This window comes from Hemiscyllium ocellatum, chromosome 33 (genome assembly GCF_020745735.1).
Source record: "Hemiscyllium ocellatum isolate sHemOce1 chromosome 33, sHemOce1.pat.X.cur, whole genome shotgun sequence".
Taxonomy (NCBI): domain Eukaryota; kingdom Metazoa; phylum Chordata; class Chondrichthyes; order Orectolobiformes; family Hemiscylliidae; genus Hemiscyllium; species Hemiscyllium ocellatum.
Window position 1 is genome coordinate 2,936,643 of NC_083433.1, and position 25,795 is coordinate 2,962,437.

The 25,795-nt window shown below is 48.8% G+C and overlaps 1 protein-coding gene across 2 annotated transcripts; it reads left to right on the forward strand.

Moving 5' to 3' along the window:
• Positions 1-30: 30 nt before the first annotated feature.
• eif3d (eukaryotic translation initiation factor 3, subunit D) lies at positions 31-25,343 on the forward strand. 2 transcript variants are annotated; one of them, XM_060849443.1, is made up of 15 exons: positions 31-158; positions 3,441-3,576; positions 4,041-4,086; positions 7,897-8,033; positions 8,985-9,073; positions 10,197-10,269; positions 11,073-11,188; positions 11,816-11,948; positions 16,215-16,362; positions 16,882-17,036; positions 18,455-18,540; positions 19,277-19,406; positions 20,194-20,336; positions 20,443-20,635; positions 24,177-25,343. In XM_060849443.1, the coding sequence occupies exons 2-15, from the start codon at positions 3,454-3,456 to the stop codon at positions 24,276-24,278; spliced, it is 1,674 nt and encodes a 557-aa protein (XP_060705426.1). In that variant the 5' UTR covers positions 31-158; positions 3,441-3,453; the 3' UTR covers positions 24,279-25,343. The 2 variants fall into 2 exon arrangements, with proteins under 2 accessions (XP_060705426.1, XP_060705424.1); XM_060849441.1 differs by lacking the exon at positions 31-158 and adding an exon at positions 530-638.
• Positions 25,344-25,795: the final 452 nt, after the last annotated feature.

Consider the following 25,795-nt stretch of genomic DNA (forward strand, 5'->3'; position numbering starts at 1 on the left):
CGGGGATCGCTGCCGTCAAGTGGATTCAACCCGCGGCGCCCGATTCCCGATTTCCATCAAACCTGTGTCCCGTTTGGATTAACCTGAACCAGAGGCCGCGGAGGGAAACACGGCCCCGGGCCCCGGGCCCCGGCCCCCGGCCCTCGGCCCATCTACAGGTTGGTGTCAAAGATTGATTTAATCTGACGGCAACATTCACGACATTGTCGTGGCATGACCCGAAACTCCTTTACGGTAGTGTGCCAGCGGGTCCCCGCTGAGTTTATTTCTCCGTTTTCACTGATTATTGGGCCCCCAGCAGCTGTTGAAATGTTATATTTCTGAGTCTGAGCGGGAAAGGTGACATTTACGTGGCACCAACTTCCACTGACTACGGCTGCGTGATGGCTCTGTTTTACGGCGGTTTGCGACGGTACCGTCATTACAGTTTACGGTGGTGTGACGGCCGGTTTACGGCAGTGTCTGTCCCGGGTTGGGTGCTTTACGGCAGTGTGGCGGTCCCGGTTTGCGACAGTTTGCGGCAGTGTGGCGGTCCCGGTTTACGACAGTTTGCGGCAGTGTGGCGGCCGCTCTTGCTGGGGGTTGCCCGAAGCTTCTGGAATCCGGTTCCATCGGCGGCGGCGGAGCCGGAGATTCGGGTAAAAGGGCGGGGCCGGGGCCCGGGGGGAGCGGAGACTCGGGCAAACCGGGAATGGACCGCCCGGGGGGGGGGGGAAAGAGCCAGGAAAATACCGGCGTGGGCCTGAGGCCTCGGGCCTGGACCTCACCCTGCGTTTGTGTAGCGCCCGGGGGGGGGCGCATCCTGCGTTTGTGTAGCGCCCGGGGGGGGCGCATCCTGCGTTTGTGTAGCGCCCGGGGGGGGGCGCATCCTGCGTTTGTGTAGCGCCCGGGGGGGGCGCATCCTGCGTTTGTGTAGCGCCCGGGGCGGGCAACATCTCGGTGCTGCGCCTGGGATTGGTGAGCTGCATTTGTCTAGCGCCCTGAGCGGTCTCGGTGCTGGAACAGCTCGGATTGCTGTTTACAGATTGTCCTGGTGTTTGTTGGTGTCAGTGTGAGGGTCATGAAGACCCCCCCCCCCCCCTCACCCCCTGACCCCCCCCTTTACCCAGGGGCTGCTGGACCCGGGCACAGGTGGACTCCCCCGTCCCTGCTCTCAGGTGGTGACCCTGGGGCTCACTGACCCTCCCTCACCCTGAGAGACCCCCCCCCCCCCCCCGGGGGGCGGTGAGCAGGGTCAGCATCTCCCACGGCCCAGCCACCCTCACCCCCTTCCCCCCCCAACCCGAAACGCCCGGTGGGTCTGGACCGGGGCCTGAACCCACGTCCTTCAGGTGAGAGTCTTCCCCATTGAGCCCCAACTCGATGTGGAACATTGGAGTGACTCTGGTCAGAATCGGCACACTGCGCTTGGGAGAGTGACCAACCCCCACCGTGTAATCACTCAGGACACGGTGGCACGGTGGGTTAGCACTGCTGCCTCACAGCGCCAGGGACCCGGGTTCAATTCCCGACTCAGGCAACTGACTGTGTGGAGTTTGCACATTCTCCCCGTGTCTGCGTGGGTTTCCTCCGGGTGCTCCGGTTTCCTCCCACAGTCACAAAGATGTGCGGGTCAGGTGAATTGGCCATGCTAAATTGCCCGTAGTGTTAGGTAAGGGGTAAATGTAGGGGTATGGGTGAGTTGCGGGTCGGTGTGGACTTGTTGGGCCGAAGGGCCTGTTTCCACACTGTAAGTAATCTAATCTAAACATGGGTGTCACTGAGTCACACTGAGCTCATTGCCCATTCCTAGCTAGGTCCTAGACTTGCAACGTCAGGGGGAGATAGAAAACCTAATACGTACGGAGATTTCAGAGAAACATAAAAAATAATCAAGTAATTGCAATAGGGATGGTCAACTTTCTCAGTTTTAACTCGGATAGATGAAGTATGAATGTCTTGGAGAGGACGCAATGTTTAATATATCTATCCAGGAAAGCTTTTTTTGAAGTCATTATGTGCATTGTGTCTAACGAGAGGGATGGAGTAGGGGATAAAGCCGGGCAAGTGTCACTGGGATGAAAATGTGTTGCTAGAAAAGCACAGCATGTCAGGCAGCATCCAAGGAGCAGGAGAGTCGACGTTTTGGGCATAAGCCCTTCTTCAGGAAAGTGTCACTGGGAGACAATTTCAGTGATAGTGAGCTCAATTCAGTAAAACAACAACAAGGTGAAGAGGATAAAGATGAACCAGGAATAAAGGTACTGATTTGGAGGGAGGCTGATTTTAACATGAAAGGACAGTATCTGGCCAAAGTGGAATGGGAGCATCAACTTGTAGGAAAATCTACATTGGAACAATGGAAATCCTCTCAAAAAGGAGTGCAGGACCAACACGTTCCTGAAAAGGTGAGAACCAGAGAATCCTGGTTATCGAGGAGTATGTAGGAGTAGATGAGGGCGAAAAAGGAATAATGATAGATACAAAGGGCTCAAAACATCAGAAGCCCTAGAGCAGAATAGAAAGTGCAGAGGGATATTTAAAAAGAAATTAGGGAAGCGAAGAGGGAGTGTGAAAAAGACGCAGGATGATTAAATAAAGGACTGTCCGAATGTATTGTGTAAATATTCAGATAACCTGGAAAACAGTGGGGCCCTTTAGGGGCTAAAGTAGCGATCTTTGTAGAGACAGAGATAGGTGAAGACGGGCTGGTCAGTTGGGCTGAACAATGGCAAATCAGATTTAATCCTTAAAGGTGTGAGGTAATGTCCTTTGGGAAGACTAACAAGCCAACAGAGTACGTGAAAAATGTGAGACCCTAAGAAGTGCTGAGGATCAGAGGTACCTCGGTGTATGTATCCACAGATCCTTGAACTGGAACTCACTGCCTGAATGAAGTGGTTAACAGGGCATATTGGGATATTTGCTTTTGTTAGTCAAGCCATTGGAGGTTATGATGAATCTGTGTCTGACATGAGTTAGGCCACAGCTGGAGCGCTGTGTGCAATTCTGGTCACCAGGAGAGGAAGGGTATGGCTGTGTGAGCAGGTGTGCAGAGGGGATTCCCCCGGATTCTGCCTGGGCTCGAGTGGCTCAGTGAGGGAGAGATACTAAAGGGACTAGGGCTGTCTCCCTTTAAGGACAGAAGACTGAGGGGGATTCTGACTGAGATGTACAAACTTATAAAGGGCATTGATGGGGTCAATAATCAGGGGCACAGTGACCAAGGAAGGAGCACAATGTTGAGAGGTGATTTAGGGAAAAATGTTTTCACCAAGAGGATGATGGGTATCTGGAGCTCACTGCCTGAAAGAGTGCCAAGGACGGGAACCATCACAACTGGAAAATGGGCTGAAGGGCCATGCTGTGTAACTCTATAATGTGGTGGTGAGCTGCTGCAGCTCCCACAGCTCTCTCCCCCCTCAAATGTTTTTATTTATTGTTTGGGGTTCTCTTTGCAGCTTTTGGTGGAAGATGGCCCGATTCCTGACCCCTGTGATCCAGGATAATCCGTTTGGATGGGGACCGTGTGCAGTCCCAGAACAGTTCAAGGACATGCCATACCAGCCATTCAGTAAGGGGGACCGGCTGGGAAAGGTGAGACTCCTCCCTGAGGTCTGGGCCAAGTGAACAGAGAGCGAAGGTGGAGATCAGTGTCTTACTCCCTGCCCAGCCCTCAGCTTCGCAGCCTTAAAGAGGCGAGCACTGCCAGTGTTGACAAAGGCAGCACCAACTAGCACATTCTGTGTGTCCTTGCCTATGGGCAGCCTGGGCATGGAAGGGATGGTGGAATTGCCATGGGGGTGTGGACGTAGCTGCTGAGTGTGAGGTGGACTGTGATGGGGTGTGTTTTGTGAAGAGTGTAGAGCAGTTGGATGCCCCACTCGTGGATGAACACCAGGGCTTTGTGTGTTTCCCTGATCAAGGTGTTCGAATGTTTAAATATGTTCAGCCAGCCTCACTTCTCCGTGAATGTGTAAAACGTGTGTGTGCCTGGTTGTAGCTTACACTTGGAGCTTACTCTACTTCCTCTAAGCATGTGCAACAATTTATATTTTTAGGTTGCTGATTGGACGGGAGCCACGTACCAGGATAAGCGGTATACCAGTAAGTAGCAGTGTGCTTGATGGGTGATGCTGTTCGAGCTGTGGAGAGCATCATGGCAGAACCTGACTGGTGTTCTGACTTTACCCTGCATCCTTTTTGTGTAGGAGTTTGTTCCTGGAGCAGGAATCCAGGCTGTGTTTTCAGTCCCCCCACCCCCATTTGCCTGACTGACCTGCTCACTGTAGTGTCTCTGCCCAGTGTGCGTTTGTTCTGTCAGTTTCTGTCGGTGGGTGTGCTAGCCCGCTTGCATTGGGGAGTTCCCTGCTTGTGTGTTTTGGTCAGCCCGAGGGAGAGGCTGTCTGTATAGAAAAGTAGAAAATAGGATCAAGAGTAGGCCATTTGGCCCATCAAGCCAGATCGCCTATCTCCAAATCCTGCTGCTACTCTCTCCCAGTACACCGTGACATGTTTAATGGCAGAAATCTGTCAATTGTGTTTTGAATTTATTTGGAGACTTGGTCTCTAGAGTTTCCTGTGGGATCAAATTTCACAAGTTCACCTCTCCTCATCACTGTGTAACTGAGCTGCTCTGTATCCTGAGAGCTAGACCACCGCATCCATAGCCAGGTGCCAGATAGTCACAGGATTCAGTCTGGCCAGCCCTGTCAAAACTTTATAAGTTTCAATGAGATCCCCTCTCATTCTTTTAAACCTCAGTGAATATGGGCCCAGTCAACCCAAGCTCTACCCATACGACCAGCCTGTTATCCCAGGAATTAGTTTGGTGAACCTTTGCTGAATTTTCCCTATGAGCCAGTATATCGTTCCTTGGGTAAGAGACTAAAACTGCACGTAATATGTCAGGTGTGGTCTAATACATACCTATTACAGTTATAGGAGCACCCATGCTCCTGCACTCAAACCTTCTGCACTGAAGACCAAATATTATTAATGCTGATGTCTTGCTGCACCTGCTTTCAGGGATTGTTGTGATATGACACTCCAGTCCCTTTGTACCTTAACATTTCCCAGTCTCTCTGTTTAACTAACTCTGCAGTTTTGTTTTTCCCACCGAGATGGATAACCTGTGGGACTGGTTCTGTTTGGGGTTATAGTCGGCTTGAGCCAGTTGGCCTGAAGGGTCTGTTTCCTTGCTGTATGACTCTGAGAGGCTAACTTCACACGTATCCATTTGTCATATCTACCATCTCCAAGGCTACTTCAGTTCATTAGATTCTCAGACCTCAGGGATGGATCAGCTCTTAGTTCCCTTTCATTATAACTCTCTTACCTTTTCAAAATTAAGTACCGACAATTTCTTTCAATTCCTTCTTCCCAATAGACCTTGGCTTCCCGAGCATCTGTTTTTCTCTCTCCACAGACATTGTCAGACTTGCTGAGTTTTTCCAGCAGTTTGTTCCTGTTGCAGATTTCCAGCCACCACAGGGTTCTTTGTTTCATTTCTGGCAAGTTATTAGTTTCTCCTTTTCTGAATACAGAGCTACAGTTGTTGTTTAATGGCTCTCCCACTTCTGTGTTTTCTATTATTAATTCCCGTTTCAGACTGTAAGGAATCTTTTTACTAACCGTTTGTTGTTTTACATTATCAGAGAGAGTCTGAACGATCCGTGTTCATGCTTAACCTGTCCTCCTTTTAATCAGTCTCTTGGGCCTTTTTTGTTGAATTCAAAACTGCTACCCGGGCTCGGCCTTTTCATAAACTTTATACGCCTTCCTGTTTGTTTGAACACTATTTTTCGTTTCATTGTTACCTGTGGTTGAGCCAGTTTTCATATTTTTCACCAGAAAGGAATGGATAAATGTTGCAGTGTGTGCATGCTGTATTCAGGTGCCAGACGTTATCTGTGTGCGTGAGCCATCACACTGTGATTCCTGATCAATCTTGATCCCTTGATCAGCGTCACTAAAATTAATGGTCAGTTATCATCATAGAGTCATAGACTTTGGTCCAACCTGTCCATGCTGACCAGATATCCCAACCCAATCTAGTCCCACCTGCCAGCACCCGGCCCATATCCCTCCAAACCCTTCCTATTCATATACCCATCCAAATGCCTCTTAAATGTTGCAATTGCAATTTGGGGTTGTTTTCATTGGAGAAAAGAAGGTTTAGGGGTGACTTGATAGAGGTGTACAAGATGATTAGGGGTTTAGATAGGGTTGACCATGAGAACCTTCTTCCACATATGGAGTCAGATATTACGAGGGGACACAGCTTTAAATTAAGGGGAGGTTGGTATAGGACAGATGTTAGGGGTAGATTCTTTACTCAGCGGGTTGTGAGTTCATGGAATGCCCTGCCAGTAACAGTGGTGGACTCTCCCTCTTTATGGTCATTTAAACGGGCATTGGATAGGCATATGGAGGATAGTGGGCTAGTGTAGGTTAGGTGGGCTTGGGTCGGCGCAACATCGAGGGCCGAAGGGCCTGTACTGTGCTGTATTTTTCTATGTTCTGTGTACCAGCCTCCACCACATCCTCTGGCAGCTCATTCCATACACGTACCACCCTCTGCGTGACAAAGTTGCTCCTTAGGCCCCTTTTATATCTTTCCCCTCTCACCCTAAACCTATGCCCTCTAGTTCTGGACTCCTCCACCCTGGAGAAGACCTTGTCTATTTACCCTATCCATGCCCCTCATAATTTTGTAAACCTCTATAAGGTCACCCCTCAGCCTCCAACGCTCCAGGGAAAACAGCCCCAGCCTGTCAGTCTCTCCCATAGTTCAAACCCTCCAACCCTGGCAACATCCTTGTAAATCTTTTCTGAACCCTTTCAAGTTTCACAACATCTTTCCGATAGGAAGGAGACCAGAATTGCACGCAATATTCCAACAGTGGCCTAACCAATGTCCTGTACAGCTGCAACATGACCTCCCAACTCCTGTACTCAGTACTCTGACCAATAAAGGAAAGTATACCAAACGCCGCCTTCACTATCCTATCTTCAGATTGCTGTTTTGTGGGAGCTTGCTGTGCTCAAATTGGCCGCTGTGTTTCCTGTATTGTGACAGTGACGACTGTCCCAAAACTGGTCCTTTTATTCTCTAAAAGCTGTTCCTTCTTTCAAAGTTACCGAGTCCCTGATTAGTTTTGCAGAGAGGTTGTAAAACCGCCCAGGCTCCGAGTCGGCTTAAGTGGTACAGAGACGAAAGGGTTTACTGAAAGGTTTTTTGTTTATACGTAAGCAAATGAGTCTTCAGGCCAAAGCTTTTCTGTTTGAGAAGTAACCTGGATAGTCGAGGGGGGTGGGGGAGGGAGGAGGGGCGGGGGGTGGAGAGTGGAGGGAGGTGGGGGGAGGAGAGGGGGCATGGCCAGCTCGCGAGCTGTTCAGTTCAGCAGCAGGGTCTGTGTGAAGACAGGCTGCTGAAGTCAGTCAGTTGAGACTGGAACTTCGCGCTCTCCTTCTGCCCTTCTATCTTCGACCTGTAAGCCTCTGTTTTAGTTTTACTGTGTTTGAGGGGTTTGTTGTGTATTTTTGGAACAGCATAATTAAGTCCAGTTTGGATAGACTGAGTTCTGTGGGTATTCTGTATTGAATTATTTGTGTTTCGTTCCACAATTTTATGAATAAATTTTTGTCAGTTTTAAAACTTGGGGTAATTTTCACTGTACACTTTCCCAAACAAATAGTGAAAGTTACAGTCTGGGCTGCTGGCTTCAGAGTGGTTTGAGTGGTGCGGCCCAGTCCATAACACTACACTGTGCACTGTGTTTAGATGAGAGTGAAGTGCTTGGAGACCACCTGGTGAAAGGTGCTACAAGAATTCATATTCATTCTCATGTCTGTGAACATCTTGCAGCTTCTCTGGATCTGGTGACGTGATGTGTCTGTGCTTCCCTCCCACAGATAAGTACTCCTCCCAGTTTGGTGGGGGCAGTCAGTACGCCTACTTCCACGAGGAGGATGAGAGCAGCTTCCAGTTGGTCGACACGGCCCGCACCCAGAAGACTGCATACCAGAGGAACAGGATGCGCTTTGCTCAGGTATCTGCCAGGGGTCTGCGTGCACGTAGCGGGCTGGGGGGATTGTTCTGGATGTTTTATGTGCAAGGGTAAAAAATGAGGTCTGCAGATGCTGGAGATCAGAGCTGAAAATGTGTTGCTGGTTAAAGCACAGCAGGTCAGGCAGCATCCAAGGAATAGGAAATTCGACGTTTCGGGCATAAGCCATTCCTGATGAAGGGCTTATGCCCGAAACATCGAATTTCCTATTCCTGAGATGCTGCCTGACCTGCTGTGCTTTAACCAGCAACACGTTTTCAGCATGTTTTATGTGCAGACAAGGATGAAGCCTTGGGGAGACCAGCTACATGGTCCAGTGTCTTCTCTGAGCAGATCCAAGCCTTGCAGACAAAAATACAGAAAGTGTTGAGAAAGTCTAGCAGTGACCATAGACAGTAACCATTTCAGCACCTTGATCTTTCACTCCAGCTGGAGGTGTTTGAGATGGAACTGGCCATACCGGTGATGTTTTGTGTTATCGCTGACATACCTGGTTGTGGTTAGTGTTCATACAGTCTTTGGTCAGACTGTCCAGATTACGGTGTGTCCTCCAGGTTTATAACAAAGTCATGGGGGTGGGGGCGCTTTCTGTGGGATCACTGAGCAGGGAGACCCATTCAACAACTCTTGCCTACCTGTTTTATGAGGGCTCCAGGGAAGTTCCACAGTTAATCTGTCCCTGTCCCGGTGTCTGCAGTTTGCAGGAGTGTTAGAAATGGTGTCAGTAAAATGGCTAACACAGAAGTTGCTGGAAAGCCTCAGCAGCTCTGGCGATAACTCTGGTTTCTCTCCACAGATAATGTTTTGGGTTGAGTGGCCCTTTCTCCGAACAGGTTTTTATTAAGTAAGAGTGGCTCTTTTTGTTTTTGTTTTGAAAGAATGCAGATGCTGCTGCTCGCTCAGTGAAGTTTAACATTGCTTTCCATTTTGCAGCAGAGAAACATGCGACGTGAGAAGGACCGGCGCCAGCTGCTGCAGTTTAACATGCAGACACTTCCGAAAAGCGCCAAGCAAAAGGAGAGGTGAGGGAACCATTCCACTCACTGTTTGTTCAACTCTCTGTCCTGCTCTCCCTTTGACAAGATGCTGCCTCTCCCTGTCAGAGGGAGACACAGAGAGAGACAGCCACTCTCTGCCTCTGCCTCTCTCTCTCTCTCTCTCTCTCTCTACCTCTGCCTGCCCCTCTCTCTCTCTGCCTCTGTCTGTCTCTCTCTCTCTCTGCCTCTGCCTGCCTCTCTCTCTCTCTCTCTCTCTCTCTCTCTCTCTCTGCCTGCCTCTCTCTCTCTCTCTCTCTCTTTGCCTCTGTCTGTCTGTCTCTCTCTCTCTCTGCCTCTGTCTGTCTCTCTCTCTCTGTGTCTCTGGGATGCTTTTGCTTTGTTATAGACTTGTCTGTTGCTTTGTGCATGTGAAATTGGTGGTTTTGCAGTTACGTCATTGAACTAATAATCTCCAGGCCTGTGGGTCACGTCAGGAAGCATTGGTTGAAAGTAAACCTGGTGGTATTCAAATGCAGCGACTAAATCTGAGAGATTATTAACAAGTATCACTGACTGTGGTCATAACCCATCCAGTTCACTAATGTCCTTATAACGAAAGAAATCTCCTATCCTTATGTAGTCTGACCGATGTATGACTCCAAAGTAGACAAAGAAGAGGCTGGAAGAACACGGCAAGTCCAGATAGCATCAGGAGAGGCGGGGGGGGAAGGGAGAGGAGGAGAGAGAAGGGTCTCTACCCGAAACCTTGACTACTTCTTGTCCTGATGCTGCCTGCCTAGATGTCTTCTTCCAGCCTCCCGTTTGTCTACTTTGGATTCCAGCATCTGCAGATCTTTTATCTCTAGATAGGTGACTCCAGACCAATGGTGATGTCATTGACACAGAACTGCCCTGAGATAACTGAATAAACCTCTCGGTTCAAGGGCAATCAAAAATAGGTGCAAGCTTTAGCCATAACCCCCCACATTCCCTTGGGGAATGTTGGCAAAAATCTGTAAAACCTGTTGGTGCTGCCTCCACCCGAGCCCGAAATCCACCGGCCGGCTCGGGTCCGGTCCGGTCGGGCCAGCTCCTCCGGCCAAGACCACGTGACGTGGGGTGTCCTCCCAACCATCTCGATAAGTTGCATTTCCTGCTTTTGTTCCAGGGACCGTCTGCGGCTGCAGAAGAAATTTCAGAAGCAGTTTGGCGTGCGACAGAAATGGGACCAGAAAAACCAGGTCAGAATGTTTAAACTTCACTAACACTGTCCCGGTGTGTGTCAGCAAAGTACAGCGATTGTCAGAGGGTGGTTAGCACAAGGTCTGTAACTCACTTCGTTGTTGGGTGGGGTGGGGGATGTGGGGGAGGGGGTGCACACGCATGTTCACATGTCCTCTGCCCAGTGCTCAGTCACACTGACAAGCTGGGGCAACTGATGCCAGGTCCTTTCTGGCACAGATGCATTAGTATTACCTGATGACCACCTGTGCTGTAAAAGTCTATAATTGGCTCAGGGTAATGGACTGGGGTCAAGAATAGCTTTAAAAGAGAGAGATATTGGAGACAGAGGTGCGGGGATTGGGATTAGGGGGAGATGGTGTTAATAGAGAGCAGAGAGTGTGACAGGACTGTGTGGAAGAATAGGGCAGTGGGAATAATTGGATAGTTTTTCCAAAGGCCTGAAATAGCTGATGGCTCCTTCTGGATACCTGCAGGCTTCTGTGTTTTGCTTTTTGAGAGAGAGTCTGTCCTTCCTCTGCGCTCAGGCAGCTCTCCTGATTTGACATTGTGTTGATTTGAATATTTAATTGTTGTCTGATAGTCTAAGATGCCTCACAGGAAGATTATCTTAACGGGGCAATATAATTACTGTTCATTCTGGGACATTTTGTCAGTACAGGGGATAAATTCCTGATGAACTACTTTGGAAGATGTTTTCTTTTGTTGTTATCAGCCCTGTTTTAAAGTTGGTAGCCATGGGTGAGTAACACATTGGTAACTGTCTGTGGTTGCTGACACATTCCCTACTCGCTGTTTCCAGCTGAAGCCAAGAGATTCCTCTGTTGAAGTGCGCAGTGACTGGGAGGTGAAGGAAGAGATGGATTTCCCTCGGTTGATGAAGATGAGGTACATGGAAGTGGCGGAACCCAGTGACATGTGAGTATATCTAAACTGATAGCGTGTCTTTCCCTGCCCCTCTCCGTGTCCCTCCATCCTCTCCCTGGCTCCATGGAGACAGGCTGGTTCCTTTACCATTGCAGCTCATGCCCTGACTCCTGGTGCAGTCCAATCAGTTCTGATATAAAGCGATAGTTCAGTTCCCGTGTGATCTTGCTTTAAAAAATCGCGCAACAGCAGTGCCCTTGAAACTAATGAGGTCGGAATCACATTATAACCAATGCAGGTAAGGAGAGTTTATGTTCTACAAATAATGGTCTTCAATCTTGTTAAAGCCAATTCGTTTTGAGGAAATGTGTTACAGCAGAACCGACTGTATTTTCTCTGGAACACATTTCTCTGGCTCAGCCACTCAGTTCTCAAGACTCCCCATTTTGTCCCTGCTGCAGGTTGAGTTGTCAATCTCTTACTCTTCTGCGCAGTACTGCAGGAGTGCTACTTTGTCTTTTCAGCCAAGATATTAAAGCAAGCCCTCTGCCCCCTGCCCCATTTTGAAGAGTAATGTGGTTCTCCCCAATGTGTGACGGATGTTTCCCGGTCAGTCAGTGCCTCGGAGGTGGGGGACCTGGTTGTTGTCTCAGTGTTGTCTGCTCCTGCTCCCTACAGAGAGTGCTGCGGTACACTGGAGTACTATGACAAGGCCTTTGACCGAATCACCACCCGCAACGAGAAACCGCTGCGAAGCATCAAGAGGATTTTCCACACTGTCACCACCACCGACGATCCCGTCATCCGGAAGGTGAGCTCCTGTTTGGGTGTGGTCAGAGAGGGCTCCGAGAGTGGAGGAGGGACAAAAAGATTCGTGGAGCTGTTAGCCAGGGCTGAAGACAAGCTGGAGGGAGTGAGTTTGTACCCAGCGGGTTTGGAGATGATGGCCAGTTTCCCATCAGTCACCTTTTGAGTCTAGGCCCAGCATTTATATTTTTTCACCTTTGTGGGGTGTGGGCATCACGGGCTGGGCCAGTATTTATTGTCCATCCTTGATATCCCTTGAGACGGTGGTGGTGAGCTTCCTTTTTAATGCACAGACTGCAGCCCATGTGCTGTAGGTAGACCCACAATGTCCATAGGGAGGACCCCGTGACACGGAAGGAACAGCGATATACCTCCAAGTCAGGATGGTGAGGGGCTTGATGGGGAATTTACATGGGGTGGGGTTCCCATGTGTCTGCTGCCCTCATCCTTCTGATGGTAAAGGACATGGGATTGGAAGGTGCTACTGAGTCACGTTTCATTGACAGCATTTTATACTGGAGCCAGGTGACTCCCTGCTGTCGTTTATTAATGAATTAAAACTGCAAATCCTTCTCATCAACTAAGACTTTTCACTCAATGTGCATCCCCAGTTTAAAAATTGCTCGAAAGTGATGAACTGAACCTGAGGGGCACCAGCATCCTTGGGGGGAGGTTTGCTAGTGCCCTTTGGGGGGGATTTAAACTAACTCTGCAGGGGCATGGGAACCTGGACTGTAGCTTTAGGGTACAGGACCTTGAGTGTAGGGAGGTTAGGAACAAGGCATCGATCTCGAAGGAGGGTGCCTGTAAACAGGAAGGTGGCTTGAAGTGTGTATACTTCAATGCGAGAAGTATAAGAAATAAGGTAGGTGAACTTGCAGCATGGGTTGGTACCTGGGACTTCGATGTTGTGGCCATTACAGAGATGTGGGTAGAACAGGGACAGGAATGGCTGTTGCAGGTTCCAGGGTTTAAATGTTTTAGCAGGGTCAGAGATGGGGGTAAAAGAGGGGGAGGTGTGGCATTGCTTGTCAAGGATAGTATTACAGCGGTGGAAAGGACGATGGAGGAAGACTTGCCATCTGAGGTAGTTTGGGCTGAGGTTAGAAATAGGAAAGGTGAGGTCACCCTGTTAGGAGTTTTCTACAGGCCTCCTAATAGTCCGAGAGACGTAGAGGAAAGTATTGCGAGGATGATTCAGGAGAAGAGTGAAAGTAGCAGGGTGGTTGTTATGGGGGACTTTAACTTCCCAGACATTGACTGGGAAAGCTATAGCTCGAGTTCGTTAGATGGGTCGGTGTTTGTCCAATGTGTGCAGGAGGGTTTCCTGACACAATATGTAGACAGGCCAACAAGAGGTGAGGCTATACTGGATTTGGTTCTAGGTAATGAACCAGGCCAGGTGTTAGACTTGGAGGTAGGTGAGCACTTCGGGGACAGTGACCACAACTCGGTGACTTTTACTCTAGTGATGGAGAGGGATAAGTGTGCACTGCAGGGCAAGTGTTATAGCTGGGGGCAGGGAAATTATGATGCGGTGAGGCATGACTTAGGATGCGTGGATTGGAAAAATAGGCTTCAAGGGAAGGGCACAATCGATATGTGGAGCTTGTTCAAGGAGCAGCTATTGGGTGTCCTTGATAAGTATGTACCAGTCAGGCAGGGAGTAAAGGGTCTTGTGAGGGAGCCGTGGTTTAATAAGGAATTGGAATCCCTTGTAAAAGGGAAGAGGGCGGCCTATGTAAAGATGAGGCGTGAAGGTTCAGTTGGGGCGATTGAGAGTTATAAAGTAGCCAGGAGGGATCTAAAGAGAGAGCTAAGAGCAGCGAGAAGGGGACATGAAAAGTCCTTAGTTGGTAGGATTAGGGAAAACCCAAAGGCTTTCTATAGGTATAAAATCTGATTGAAGATTTGTAGCTCGGGTATCCGTTGTTGTGGTTCTGCTCGCCAAGCTGGAAGTTTTTGCTGCAAACGTTTCGTTCCCTGGCTAGGGAACATCATCAGTGCTGTTCATCATCACTGATGATGTTCCCTAGCCAGGGAACGAAACGTTTGCAGCAAAAACTTCCAGTTTCTATAGGTATGTCAGGAATAAAAGGATGACTAGGGTAGGTATCGGTCCAGTCAAGGATAGTAGTGGGAAGTTGTGCGTGGAGGCGGAGGAGATTGGAGAGACACTAAATCAATACTTTTCGTCAGTATTCACTCAGGAACAGGGCATGTTGCTGATGTGAATATTGAGTCACAAGTGATTAGAATGGATGGCTTTGAGGTATGTAGGGAAGAGGTCCGGGAATACTGGAAAGGGTGAAAATAGATAAGTCCCCTGGGCCTGATGGCATTTATCCTAGGATCCTCTGGGAAGCTAGGGAGGAGATAGCGGAGCCATTGGTCTTGATTTTTATGTCGTCATTGTCAACGGGAATAGTGCCAGAAGACTGGAGGATAGCGAATGTGGTCCCCTTGTTCAAGAAGGGGAGTAGGGATAGCCCTAGTAACTATCGGCCAGTGAGTCTCACTTCTGTTGTGGGCAAAGTCTTAGAGAGAATTGTAAGGGATCGGATTTATGAACATCTGGATAGGAATAATGTGATCAAGGATAGTCAGCATAGTTTTGTGAAGGGCAGGTCGTGCCTCACAAACCTTATTGAGTTTTTTGAGAAGGTGACCAAGGAAGTGGACGAGGGTAAATCAGTAGCTGTGGTGTATATGGATTTTAGCAAGGCGTTCGATAAGGTACCCCATGGTAGACTAATGCAAAAACTACGGAGGTATGGCATTGAGGGTGCATTAGAGGTTTGGATTAGGAATTGGCTGGCTGGAAGGAGACAGAGGGTAGTAGTTGATGGTAAAGGTTCATCTTGGAGTGCAGTTACTAGCGGTGTTCCACAAGGATCTGTTTTGGGACCGTTGCTGTTTGTCATTTTTATAAATGACCTGGAGGAGGGGCTTGAAGGCTGGGTGAGCAAGTTTGCGGATGATACGAAAGTCGGTGGAGTTGTTGACAGCAAAGAAGGATGTGGCAGGTTACAGCGGGATGTAGATAAGTTGCAGAGCTGGGCAGAAAGGTGGCAAATGGAGTTCAATGTAGCTAAGTGTGAAGTCATTCACTTTGGTAGGAGTAACAAGAAGATGGATTACTGGGCTAATGGTCGGATACTTGGTAGTGTGGATGAGCAGAGGGATCTTGGTGTCCATGTACACAGATCTCTGAAAGTTGCCACCCAGGTAAATAGTGCTGTGAAGAAGGCATATGGCGTACTGGGCTTTATTGGTAGAGGAATTGAGTTCCGGAGTCCTGAGGTCATGTTGCAGTTGTATAAGACTCTGGTGCGGCCTCATCTGGAGTATTGTGTGCAGTTTTAGTCGCCATACTATAGGAAGGATGTGGAGGCACTGGAACGGGTGCAGAGGAGGTTTACCAGGATGTTGCCTGGCATGGTAGGAAGATCGTATGAGGAAAGGCTGAGGCACTTGGGGCTGTTCTCATTGGAGAAAAGAAGGTTTAGGGGAGATTTGATGGAGGTGTACAAGATGATTAGGGGTTTAGATAGGGTTGACAGTGAGAACCTTTTTCCGCTAATGGAGTCAGCTGTTATTAGGGGACACGGCTTTAAATTAAGGGGGGGTTGGTATAGGACAGATGTTAGGGGTAGATTCTTTACTCAGTGGGTTGAGAGTTCATGGAATGCCCTGCCAGTAGCAGTGGTGGACTCTCCCTCTTTATGGTCATTTAAACGGGCATTGGATAAGCATATGGAGGTTATTGGGCTAGTGTGGGTTAGGTAGGCTTCAGTCGGCGCAACATCGAGGGCCGAAGGGCCTGTACTGCGCGGTATTTTTCTATGTTCTATGAACTTAGATCATCGAGATGGACAGCAAGGAAACGGGCAGTTTGGTCCAACACGTCCCTGCCCCAGATATCCCAGCCTAATCTCATGCCATTTGCCAGCACTTGGCCCATACCCCTCTAAACCTATCCAGATGCCTCCAGGGACAACAGCTGCAGCCTATTCAGCCTCCCCCTATAGCTGAAGGAGGTGCTGAGTGATTGTGCTGCAAGGTCCTTATGTTTGAGTGTTCTTGTCACAGAGCTGTTCCTAATTTGCCAGTCCAATCCTTTAATGGTGTTTTATCCCAACATAACCCAGTGTCTCGAAGTGGAGTGTAAGGTGGTTGATTATTCCGGTTTTGTTGAACACCGAGTATTTCACTGGTCTGTCGGGTATTTACAATGAGCCACTGATTTGGTTTTTTTACTTGTTTACAGCTGGCCAAGTCTCAGGGCAATGTGTTTGCCACCGATGCCATCTTGGCCACTCTGATGTGCTGCACCAGGTCGGTCTACTCATGGGACATCATCGTGCAGCGGGTTGGATCCAAACTCTTCTTCGATAAACGTGACCACTCCGACTTTGGTAAGGAGGGAGCAGCCAGGCACAGCATCACAGTGGGCAGTGTTCCCCCACTCCCCTCCCAACATTTACAAATCCTTCTTGTTTTATTTGTTCCTGACATGACATCATGGCCATTTATTGCCTGCCTGTAATTACCCAGTGGGCAATTGGGACAACCACGTTGCCGTGCGTCTGGAGTCACGTGTCGGCCAGGTCAGGGAAGGATGGCAGATTTCCTTCCCTAAAGGACCAGCTGTGTTTTCACAACAATTGCCTGTGATCACACGGTCACTGTTAGATCCCCTTTTTTAATCCAGATTTTTTTGAATTTGAATTTCAGTATTCCACGGTGGGATTTGAACCCCTGGCCCCAAAACATTGGCCTTGGGCTCTGGTTTATTAGCCCAGTGACGTTACCTTCACCTCCTCGTCACCCTGTCTCATGCACATCTTTATTTTGAATGTCCGACTGCTGGTCGGCTCTGGTTGCCAGTCCCGGTGGCTACTGGTTACTCTTTGCTGTCTTTTTATAACATACAGACCTCCTGACAGTCAGTGAAACTGCCAACGAGCCGCCTCAAGATGAAGGGAATTCTTTCAATTCTCCCCGTAATCTGGCCATGGAGGCCACTTACATCAACCACAACTTCTCTCAGCAATGCCTGAAGATGGTGAGGAAGGGGACATCAAACGATGTAAGTGACTGCTCAGTTGATATTGTAAACTGCAGCTTAACAGATGCTGAAGATTCCGATTCCCTGACTAGGCCTCGGTCAGAATACTGTATTCAGTTCAATAGCAGCTCTGCAGCTACCGACAACAGACCGTTTTTGCTTTTGAGCCTAAGAAATATACTGCGATATGGCAGCGTGGAGAATGGTGAGAATCACACGTTTGAGGGAACGGGGCGTATTGAATCCGAGATGTGAAGAGGAACGGAAATGAGAGATACAGGGAGACTGTCTCTGTCTCTGCTGGTTGCTGAGTTTAGGTCTTGTGGAGAGGTGCTGTCGGGGTAATGTTCCTGGACTGACAGTACAGAACACCAGGCCAGTGTTCTGGGAACCAGGCTTCACATCACTTCTTGGCAGATGGAGAAGTTTAAATAAAGTCTGGAGTAAAGACTTGTTCTGATCCTGACCATGTCCCACTGTGGATTGACATAAAAGCCCACCTGGTTCACTAGGGAAGGAAATCTGCCGCCCTTACCTGGTCTGGCCCACATGTGACTCCAGACCCTGAGATTTGTTCAGTGCCCTCGGGGCAATAAATGCTGCCCCAGCCAGCAACCCCCACTTTCTGTGAACAAATAGAAACGCAGTATAAAAACTAGCCTGACTTTGAGTGGAATGAGGAAATCTTTCTTTACTGAAAAGGTGGTGAGAGATCAGTATCCTCTTCCACATATGACCATCGACGCTGGGTCAGTTGTTAATTTTAAATCTGAGCTTGACCGTAATTTTACTGAAACATTTAGGAGGGATATGGGTCAAAAGTGGGTATTTCGATGAGGGCAGAGGTCAGAGTTCAGCCAAGATGCCAGTGAATGGGGAGAGCAGGCTGATTGACCACAATGTGTTACACTGTCACTGAGGGACAGAAACGGTTCGACAGTGTGCGGCAGAGAAGCTGAATATTTACTTTTGTTTCTTTATCAGATGTTACCAATCAATTTTTTTTGTATATGGCAGGAATAAGTGATTGTGCACTGCGATCCCATTTAATTCTCTCGAAGCTCAGTATTGCTGATTGGGTGTCTGTTTTGCCTGTGCTATAACATGTGAAGGTCACTATAGTTAGATGGAAAGTGTTTTGGGGTGTTCTGACAGACACAAGGCTGACGATGTCAGGAACACTGGTGTTTATTGTTTCTCAAGAGTTCTGTGGGGATTACATAGAGTCTCCTGTTTAATTCTTGACCACTAAAGCCTTGCCTGACTTTGGGAAGGTGGGGAACGGGTTATTACGTGGAATAGAGATCCTTTTGGTCATGTCCGATGATAAGAGGACTGCTTGCTGTAGCTGGTCAGTGTACTGTCCCTTGGACAGGAGTGTTTTTCTCCAGTAATGTCAGCTGCTGTTCACAGTCTCGGTCTCTCCCTCTCTGCCTTAGGGCGTAGAGAAGTACAAGTTCCCGAATCCAAACCCTTTTGTGGAAGACGACGTAGACAAAAACGAGGTGGCTTCAGTGGGATACAGGTGAGGATGAGGGTTCACTCGCTGTCTTCTGAGGTGTGAGGCACTGGATCTAAATCTTGCGATGAGTAGTCATATGCAGGCTGGCTCAGGCAAGTGGCTTAACACAATGTGAGCTGACAGAACCTGTGTCCCAGCAGTTAATGAGAAACTGGTGCACCGCACAGAGCAGTGATGTCCTGTGTGCAAACAGCACCATAGCCTGGTCGAGACATGGAATGAGTAGCTGCCAAGCTGTTCACTGGCCGGTTTCCACCACCCTCTGCTTGTACTCCCCTGTAAATTCACGACATTTTCACGTGGTGTTTTGGGACGCAGACACCACTGGCATTTACTGCCCGCTCTCCTGTCCCCCTGAGGAGATGGTGGTGAAGCTGCTGCGTGGACAAGAGCTTAGTGACATATCTCTGGCTGGTTCTGAGGGCAGTTAGGAGTCAACTGGGTTGGTGTGTAACCCCCATCAAAATGAGCTCGGACCGTGTAAGGAGGGCTGGTTCCTTTACCTAGAGCTTCACAAAAGACACTCTGACAGTTCAGAGATACTTCCATTGTACCCACCTTTAACAGCCCAGTTTCAATCATAAACTTCAGTTACATTGGTGAGATTTGACCACTTGCTTCCTGGATCATTTCTCCAGTGACATCAGTGTACCCTGAGCTGCTTTAATTCTCTAATGCTGATGTGGTAGTGTCACGAGCTCCCTCCCTCAGACATTTCCCTCTGATTTGCCTCCTGCAGGTATCGGAGGTGGAGGCTGGGCGAAGACATTGATTTGATTGTGCGATGTGAACACGATGGGGTCATGACGGGTGCTAACGGCGAGGTCTCTTTCATCAACATCAAGACGCTGAATGAATGGGACTCACGGGTACGGGCTGAGCGACTGCACGTCACTCGTTAGAGCCAGCTATCGGGGGCTCCTTATCTGCTGCACAGTATCGATCAGAACAACAGCTGCTGGCCCTGGAGTGTGTCAGCGTTTACATGCTGTGGGGGCAGGGGAGGAGGAGGAGGAGTAAGGAGTGTGTCAGCATTTGGCTGGAGGAGGGAGTGTGTCAGCGTTGGTGGAGGGTCCCTGTCATTGTCCCTTTGATAGTTTGGGAACCAGGAGCTTGCTGGTATTGACGACAGTTTGTGTGGTGGGGGGGGTGGGGGGAGTGGTGTTGACTTGGGGGGGGGGGGGGTGGTGTTGACTTGGGGGGGGGGTCTGGGAGTGGGCGGAGGGTGGGGATGTTGACTTGGGGGGGGTCTGGGAGTGGGCGGAGGGTGGGGATGTTGACTTGGGGGGGGGTCTGGGAGTGGGCGGAGGGTGGGGGGGTGTGGTGGTGTTGACTTGGGGGGGTCTGGGAGTGGGCGGAGGGTGGGGGTGTGGTGCTGTTGACTTGGGGGGTCTGGGAGTGGGTGGAGGGTGGGGGGTGTGGTGGTGTTGACTTGGGGGGGTCTGGGATTGGGTGGGGGGTGTGGTGGTGTTGACTTGGGGGGTCTGGGAGTGGGCAGAGGTGGGGTTTCACAGGTGACTGAGCTGCCCGCAGCCGTTGGCTCCTTTCGGTGTTCAGTGTCTGACCCTGTTCTTTAAGGATCTGTTGATGTTCCTGTTAACAATGAGGTCGTGTTTGTGGCTTTCTGTCAGAGACTGAATTCCTGTTCCTCTGCAGTACTGTAATGGTGTGGACTGGCGTCAGAAGCTGGACTCTCAGAGGGGAGCTGTTCTTGCCACAGAGTTAAAGAATAACAGCTACAAGTTGGCTCGGTGGACCTGCTGTGCGTTGCTGGCTGGGTCGGAATATCTCAAACTCGGGTAAGGGGTCCAGGCTTTGGAACTGAACATAGAGAGATGTCTGACAGTGAAAGGGAGGATCGTTAGCCATTGAGACTAATCTCTGTCCCTTTCTCTCTGTCTACAGGTATGTGTCCCGATTCCACATCAAGGACTCATCTCGCCACGTGATCCTGGGCACCCAGCAGTTCAAACCCAACGAGTTTGCCAGTCAGATTAACCTGAGCATGGAGAACGCTTGGGGTATCCTCCGCTGTGTCATTGACATCTGCATGAAACTGGATGAAGGGAAATATCTCATCCTGAAAGATCCTAACAAGGTGAGCTCTGGGTACTGTGCCAGTGTGTGTCCTGAGGGTGGGGGAGGAGCTGCTGCTGGTGTTAGGGGGCAGGTAGGAGAGTGACTCCCACTCAGAGCCACGGTCCGCATGATGCAGAGGCTTGTTTGAGGAGAACCAGTGGGTGAAGAGAATAAAGGCTGAGAGCTGCCCTGTGCATTATTCAGTGTTTGGCTGAACAGTATTCTCGTGCATTTTGGGAAAATGCATTTTCCGGTGGGAGGGGCTGCAGCTTTGGAATGTTCTCATTAAGGTGGGGCAGAGAGCGTGCTGCTACATTTCAGTCGGAAACTCCATGCAGGAGGTGATTGGATTTGGGGGGGTGGGGGGGGGTGGGGATGGAGTGGTGTGCTGTTGGTTATCATTCAACGCAGCTCCTCCGACAAACTGACATCACTGTGCAGACTGAGCTGGGAATTCAGCAGCAGTCCAGGGCAGTTACGAGTCATAGAGATGTACAGCATTGAAACAGACCCTCCGGTCCAACCCATCCATGCCGACCAGATATCCCAACTCAATCTAGTCCCACCTGCCAGCACCCGGCCCATATCCCTCCAAACCCTTACTATTCGTATAACCATCTAAATGCCTCTTAAATGTTGCAATTGACCCAGCCTCCACCACATCCTCTGACAGCTCATTCCATACACGTACCACCCTCTGTGTGACAAAGTTGCCCCTTAGGTCTCTTTTATATCTTTCCACTCTCACCCTAAATCTATGCCCTCTAGTTCTGGACTCCCCGACCCCAGGGAAAAGACTTTGTCTATTTACCCTATCCATGCCCCTCATAATTTTGTAAACCTCTAAAAGGTCACCCCTCAGCCTCCGATGCTCTAGGGAAAACAGCCCAGACTGTTCAGCCTATCCCTGTAGCTCAGATCCTCCAACCCTGGCAACATCCTTGTAAATCTTTTCAAGTTTCGCAACATCTTTCCGATAGGAAGGAGACCAGAATTGCACACAATATTCCAACAGTGGCCTAACCAATGTCCTGTACAGCCGCAACATGACCTCCCAACTCCTGTACTCAATACTAATAAAAGAAAGCATACCAAACACCTTCTTCACTATCCTATCTACCTGTGACTCCACTTTCAAGGAGCTATGAACTGCACCCTCAGGTCTCTTTGTTCAGCAACACTCCCTAGGACCTTACCATTAAGTGTGTAAGTCCTGCTAAGATTTGCTTTCCCAAAATGCAGCACCTTGCATTTATCTGAATTCAACTCCACCTGCCACTTCTCAGCCCATTGGCCCATCTGGTCAAGATCCTGTTGTAATCTGAGGTAACCCTCTTCACTGTCCACTACACCACCGATTTTGGTGTCATCTGCAAACTTACTAACTGTACCTCTTATGATCGCATCTAAATTTATGTAAATGACTAGAAGTGGAGGACCCAGCACCAATCCTTGTGGCACTCCACTGGTCACAGGCCTCCAGTCTGAAAAACAGCCCTCCACCACCACCCTCAGTTCTGTATCCAAATGGCTAGTTCTCCCTGTATTCTGTAAGATCTAACCTTGCTTATCATGGGGAACCTCATCGAACGCCTTACTGAAGTCCATATAGATCACATCTACCGCTCTGCCCTCATCAATCCTCTTTGTTACTTCCTCAAAAAACTCTATCAAGTTTGTGAGACATGATTTCCCAATCACAAACCCAAGTTGACTATCCCGAATCAGTCCTTGCCTTTCCAAATGCATGTACATCCTGTCCCTCAGGATTCCCTCCAACAACTTGCCCACCACTGAGGTCAGGCTCACCGGTCTATAGTTCCCTGGCTTGTCCTTACCACCCTTCTTAAACAGTGGCACCACGTTTGCCAACTTCCAGTCTTCCAGCACCTCACCTGTGACTATCGATGATACAAATATCTCAGTAAGAGGCCCAACAATCACTTCTCTAGCTTCCCACAGAGTTCTCGGGTACACCTGATCAGGTCCTGGGGATTTATCCATCTTTACCCATTTCAAGACATCCAGCACTTCCTCCTCTTGCATCTTGCATTTTGCAAGATGTCACCATCTATTTCCCTGCAGTCTATATCTTCTATATCCTTCTCATAGTAAATACTGATGCAAAATATTCATTTAGTATCTCCCCCATTTTCTGTGGCTCCACACAAAGGTGGCCTTGCTGATCTTTGAGGGGCCCCATTCTCTCCCTAGTTACCCTTTTGTCCTTAATATATTTGTAAAAACCCTTTGAATTCTCCTTAATTCTGTTTGCCAAAGCTATCTCATGTCCCCGTTTTGCCCTCCTGATTTCCCTCTTAAGTATACTCCTACTTCCTTTATACTCTTCTTAGGATTCACTCGACCTATGCTGTCTCTACCTGACATATGCTTCCTTCTTTTTCTTAACCAAACCCTCAATTTCTTTAGTCATCCAGCATTCCCTATACCTACCAGCCTTCCCTTTCACCCTGACAGGAATATACTTTCTCTGGATTTTTGCTATCTGATTTCTGAAGGCTTCCCATTTTCCAGCCGTCCCTTTACATGTGAACATCTGCCTCCAATCAGCTTTTGAAAGTTCTTGCCTAATACCATCAAAATTGGCCTTTATCCAATTTAGACCTTCAACTTTTAGATCTGGTCTATCCTTTTCCATCACTATTTTAAAACGAATAGAATTATGGTCGCTGACCCCAAAGCGCTCCCCCACTGACACCTCAGTCACCTGCCCTGCCTTATTTCCCAAATGTAGGTCAAGGTTTGCACCTTCTCTAGTAGGTACATCCACATACTGAATCAGAAAATTGTCTTGTACACACTTAACAAATTCCTCTCCATCTAAACCCTTAACACTATGGCAGTCCCAGTCGATGTTTGGAAAGTTAAAATCCCCTACCATAACCACCCTATTTATTCTTACAGATAACTGAGGTCTCCTTACAAATTTGATTCTCAATTTCCTTCTGACTATTGGTGGGGGTCTATAATACAATCCCAATAAGGTGATCATCCCTTTCTTATTTCTCAGTTCCACCCAAATAACTTCCCTGGATGTATTTCCAGGAATACCCTCCCTCAGCACAGCTGTAATGCTATTCCTTATCAAAAATGCTGCTCCCCCTCCTCTTTTGCCTCCCTTTCTATCCTTCCTGTAGCATTTGTATCCTGGAACATTCAGCTGCCAGTCCTTCCCATCCCTGAGCCATGTTTCTGTGATTGCTATGATATCCCAGTCCCATGTTCCTAACCATTGTTTGTTTGGGAAGGGGACATGGGTAGGTGATTAATCCTTTTGAAGGATAACAGCCAACGTGCAGAGATTCTGACGGGGTGGCAGAGGGCTGGGAAAGGGGTGAATTATTATTGCCTATAGGCTGTAAAATAATTGGAGCAGCTCCTCCTGTGTGTGTTGGTGACATGTGCAGGGGAGAGGGGCTGTTCACATTGGTCCCCCGCCCCAGGGGGTGCTGCTCTTATCACTGGGTGACATTTCCTTTGCTTCACCTGGTGCCTGTTAGTTGCTGAACCTGCCTTTCTGTCTCTGTCCTTCTCTGCAGCAAGTGATTCGTGTCTATAGCCTCCCCGATGGGACCTTCAGCTCCGAAGAGGATGATGAGGAGGACGATGAGGATGACGAAGAGGAAGATGGGACACAGTGATAGTCACCATGTCCTGCCAACGCTAGATTCCAATTTTACCCATGGTGCAGCAAGGCTAAGGATGAATACAAGCGGTTCATTGTACACTCACTCAAAACAAACACCTGCTTTGGTGTTTTTAACCTAAACCTGAACTCCTGTTGGTGTAGGGGTAGTGCTTCTCTGATACATCAGCCCAGTGGTCTCTATCTGAACCTTGTGGATCAGTGTGAGAACATGTCCGCACTCTCTTTGTACATGCGCTCGCTCTCTCTCTCTTCTCTTCTCCTCCCTCCCTCCCCCACCCCCCCCCCCCCCCTCCCCCCATCTCTCATTCACTCACACTCCTTCCTTCGCTCTGTGCATTACCTGCTGTGCGCATCTAACTCCAGTTAGTCCAGTCCAGGTCAGTTATTGGGGCACTTACGGAGGATGCCTCCCTTGGAATCCTATGTCCCTTGAAGTTGTGTGTTTTCTATGATTGAATCTCCCACAGCTGCTTCCTCCAGGCCTGTGCTGGGGGACTAGTGGGACACACTGATGCCCTGTGACTGAGCTGGTGTATTGTGGGCTTTAAATTTGACCCTCGACCCCAGATGAATTTTCATAAACCAATGAATAGGAAAATACAGAATGTTCTGAACTGGAGTAGGGGAAGCATGTGTTTAAAATCCTATAAAGTAAGTTGGAAACAAATATAGGGACGAATAATCAGATCTGTTGGATAGGGGGTTGTAGATGCATCGATGGATATGTTGAACGTTAGAGATGGCTGTGGGCTCACAACTCAACTCTATGGGGAGTTTTTTTATTCTCGTACTCTCCTGCTGTTAGACATTCCTCTGTTAATTTATCCTCGTTCTTGTCCAAGTAGCCCCCTGCACCAACCCAACTCCCATAAGGGAATGAGATGAGGTAAGCGTGTTCCATCTCCTGGATTTCTGATCTCCCACTTGCTCCGATTACAGGGTGCGGAAACTTTGTAAATCTGATGCCAGCCTCTTTTGGAAGGAGTTCATTCTGACCGGTTTTGAAGCTGTTTAGGGAGGGATTGAGTCTGTGTATAATAAAAATGACAAAATATTGTGTTTTGCGGATTTTGTTTTCCAACCATTTAATTCCAGTTGGCAGGTCCAATATAAAGGACACTCCCTTTGTTTGTAACTCAGCACTGTCTCTTTCTACTCAACAAAGCAGCTATGGAATGGGGATGGGACCTGACTTCAAAACTGCAACACTTTCCACAGCAGGGAGCTGGCTGATGCTCCCTGGCTTGTGGTCAGGTCAGTGATGTCAATAAGATCTGGGACTCCTGAGAGTCGGAGCAAGAATCTACAAGGTATAAGTCAGGAGTGTGATGGAATACTCCCCAATTACCTGGACACTCCAGAGACTTGACACCCCATTCACCACCTTCAGCATCTACTCCCTGCATCAGCAACACTCAGTGGGAGCACTGTGTGCCATCTACAAGGTGAACTGCAACTATTCACCACACAATTAGACAGCAGGGAGGTGATGGACCAGGGGTATTATTT

Bases quoted from the DNA above. Each gene is read 5' to 3' on its own strand.
- eif3d (XM_060849443.1), top strand. From the start codon at position 3,454: ATGGCCCGATTCCTGACCCCTGTGATCCAGGATAATCCGTTTGGATGG. The intron at 8,034-8,984 runs GTATCTGCCAGG...TCCATTTTGCAG, and splicing joins ACAGGATGCGCTTTGCTCAG to CAGAGAAACATGCGACGTGA. The intron at 10,270-11,072 runs GTCAGAATGTTT...CGCTGTTTCCAG, and splicing joins AATGGGACCAGAAAAACCAG to CTGAAGCCAAGAGATTCCTC.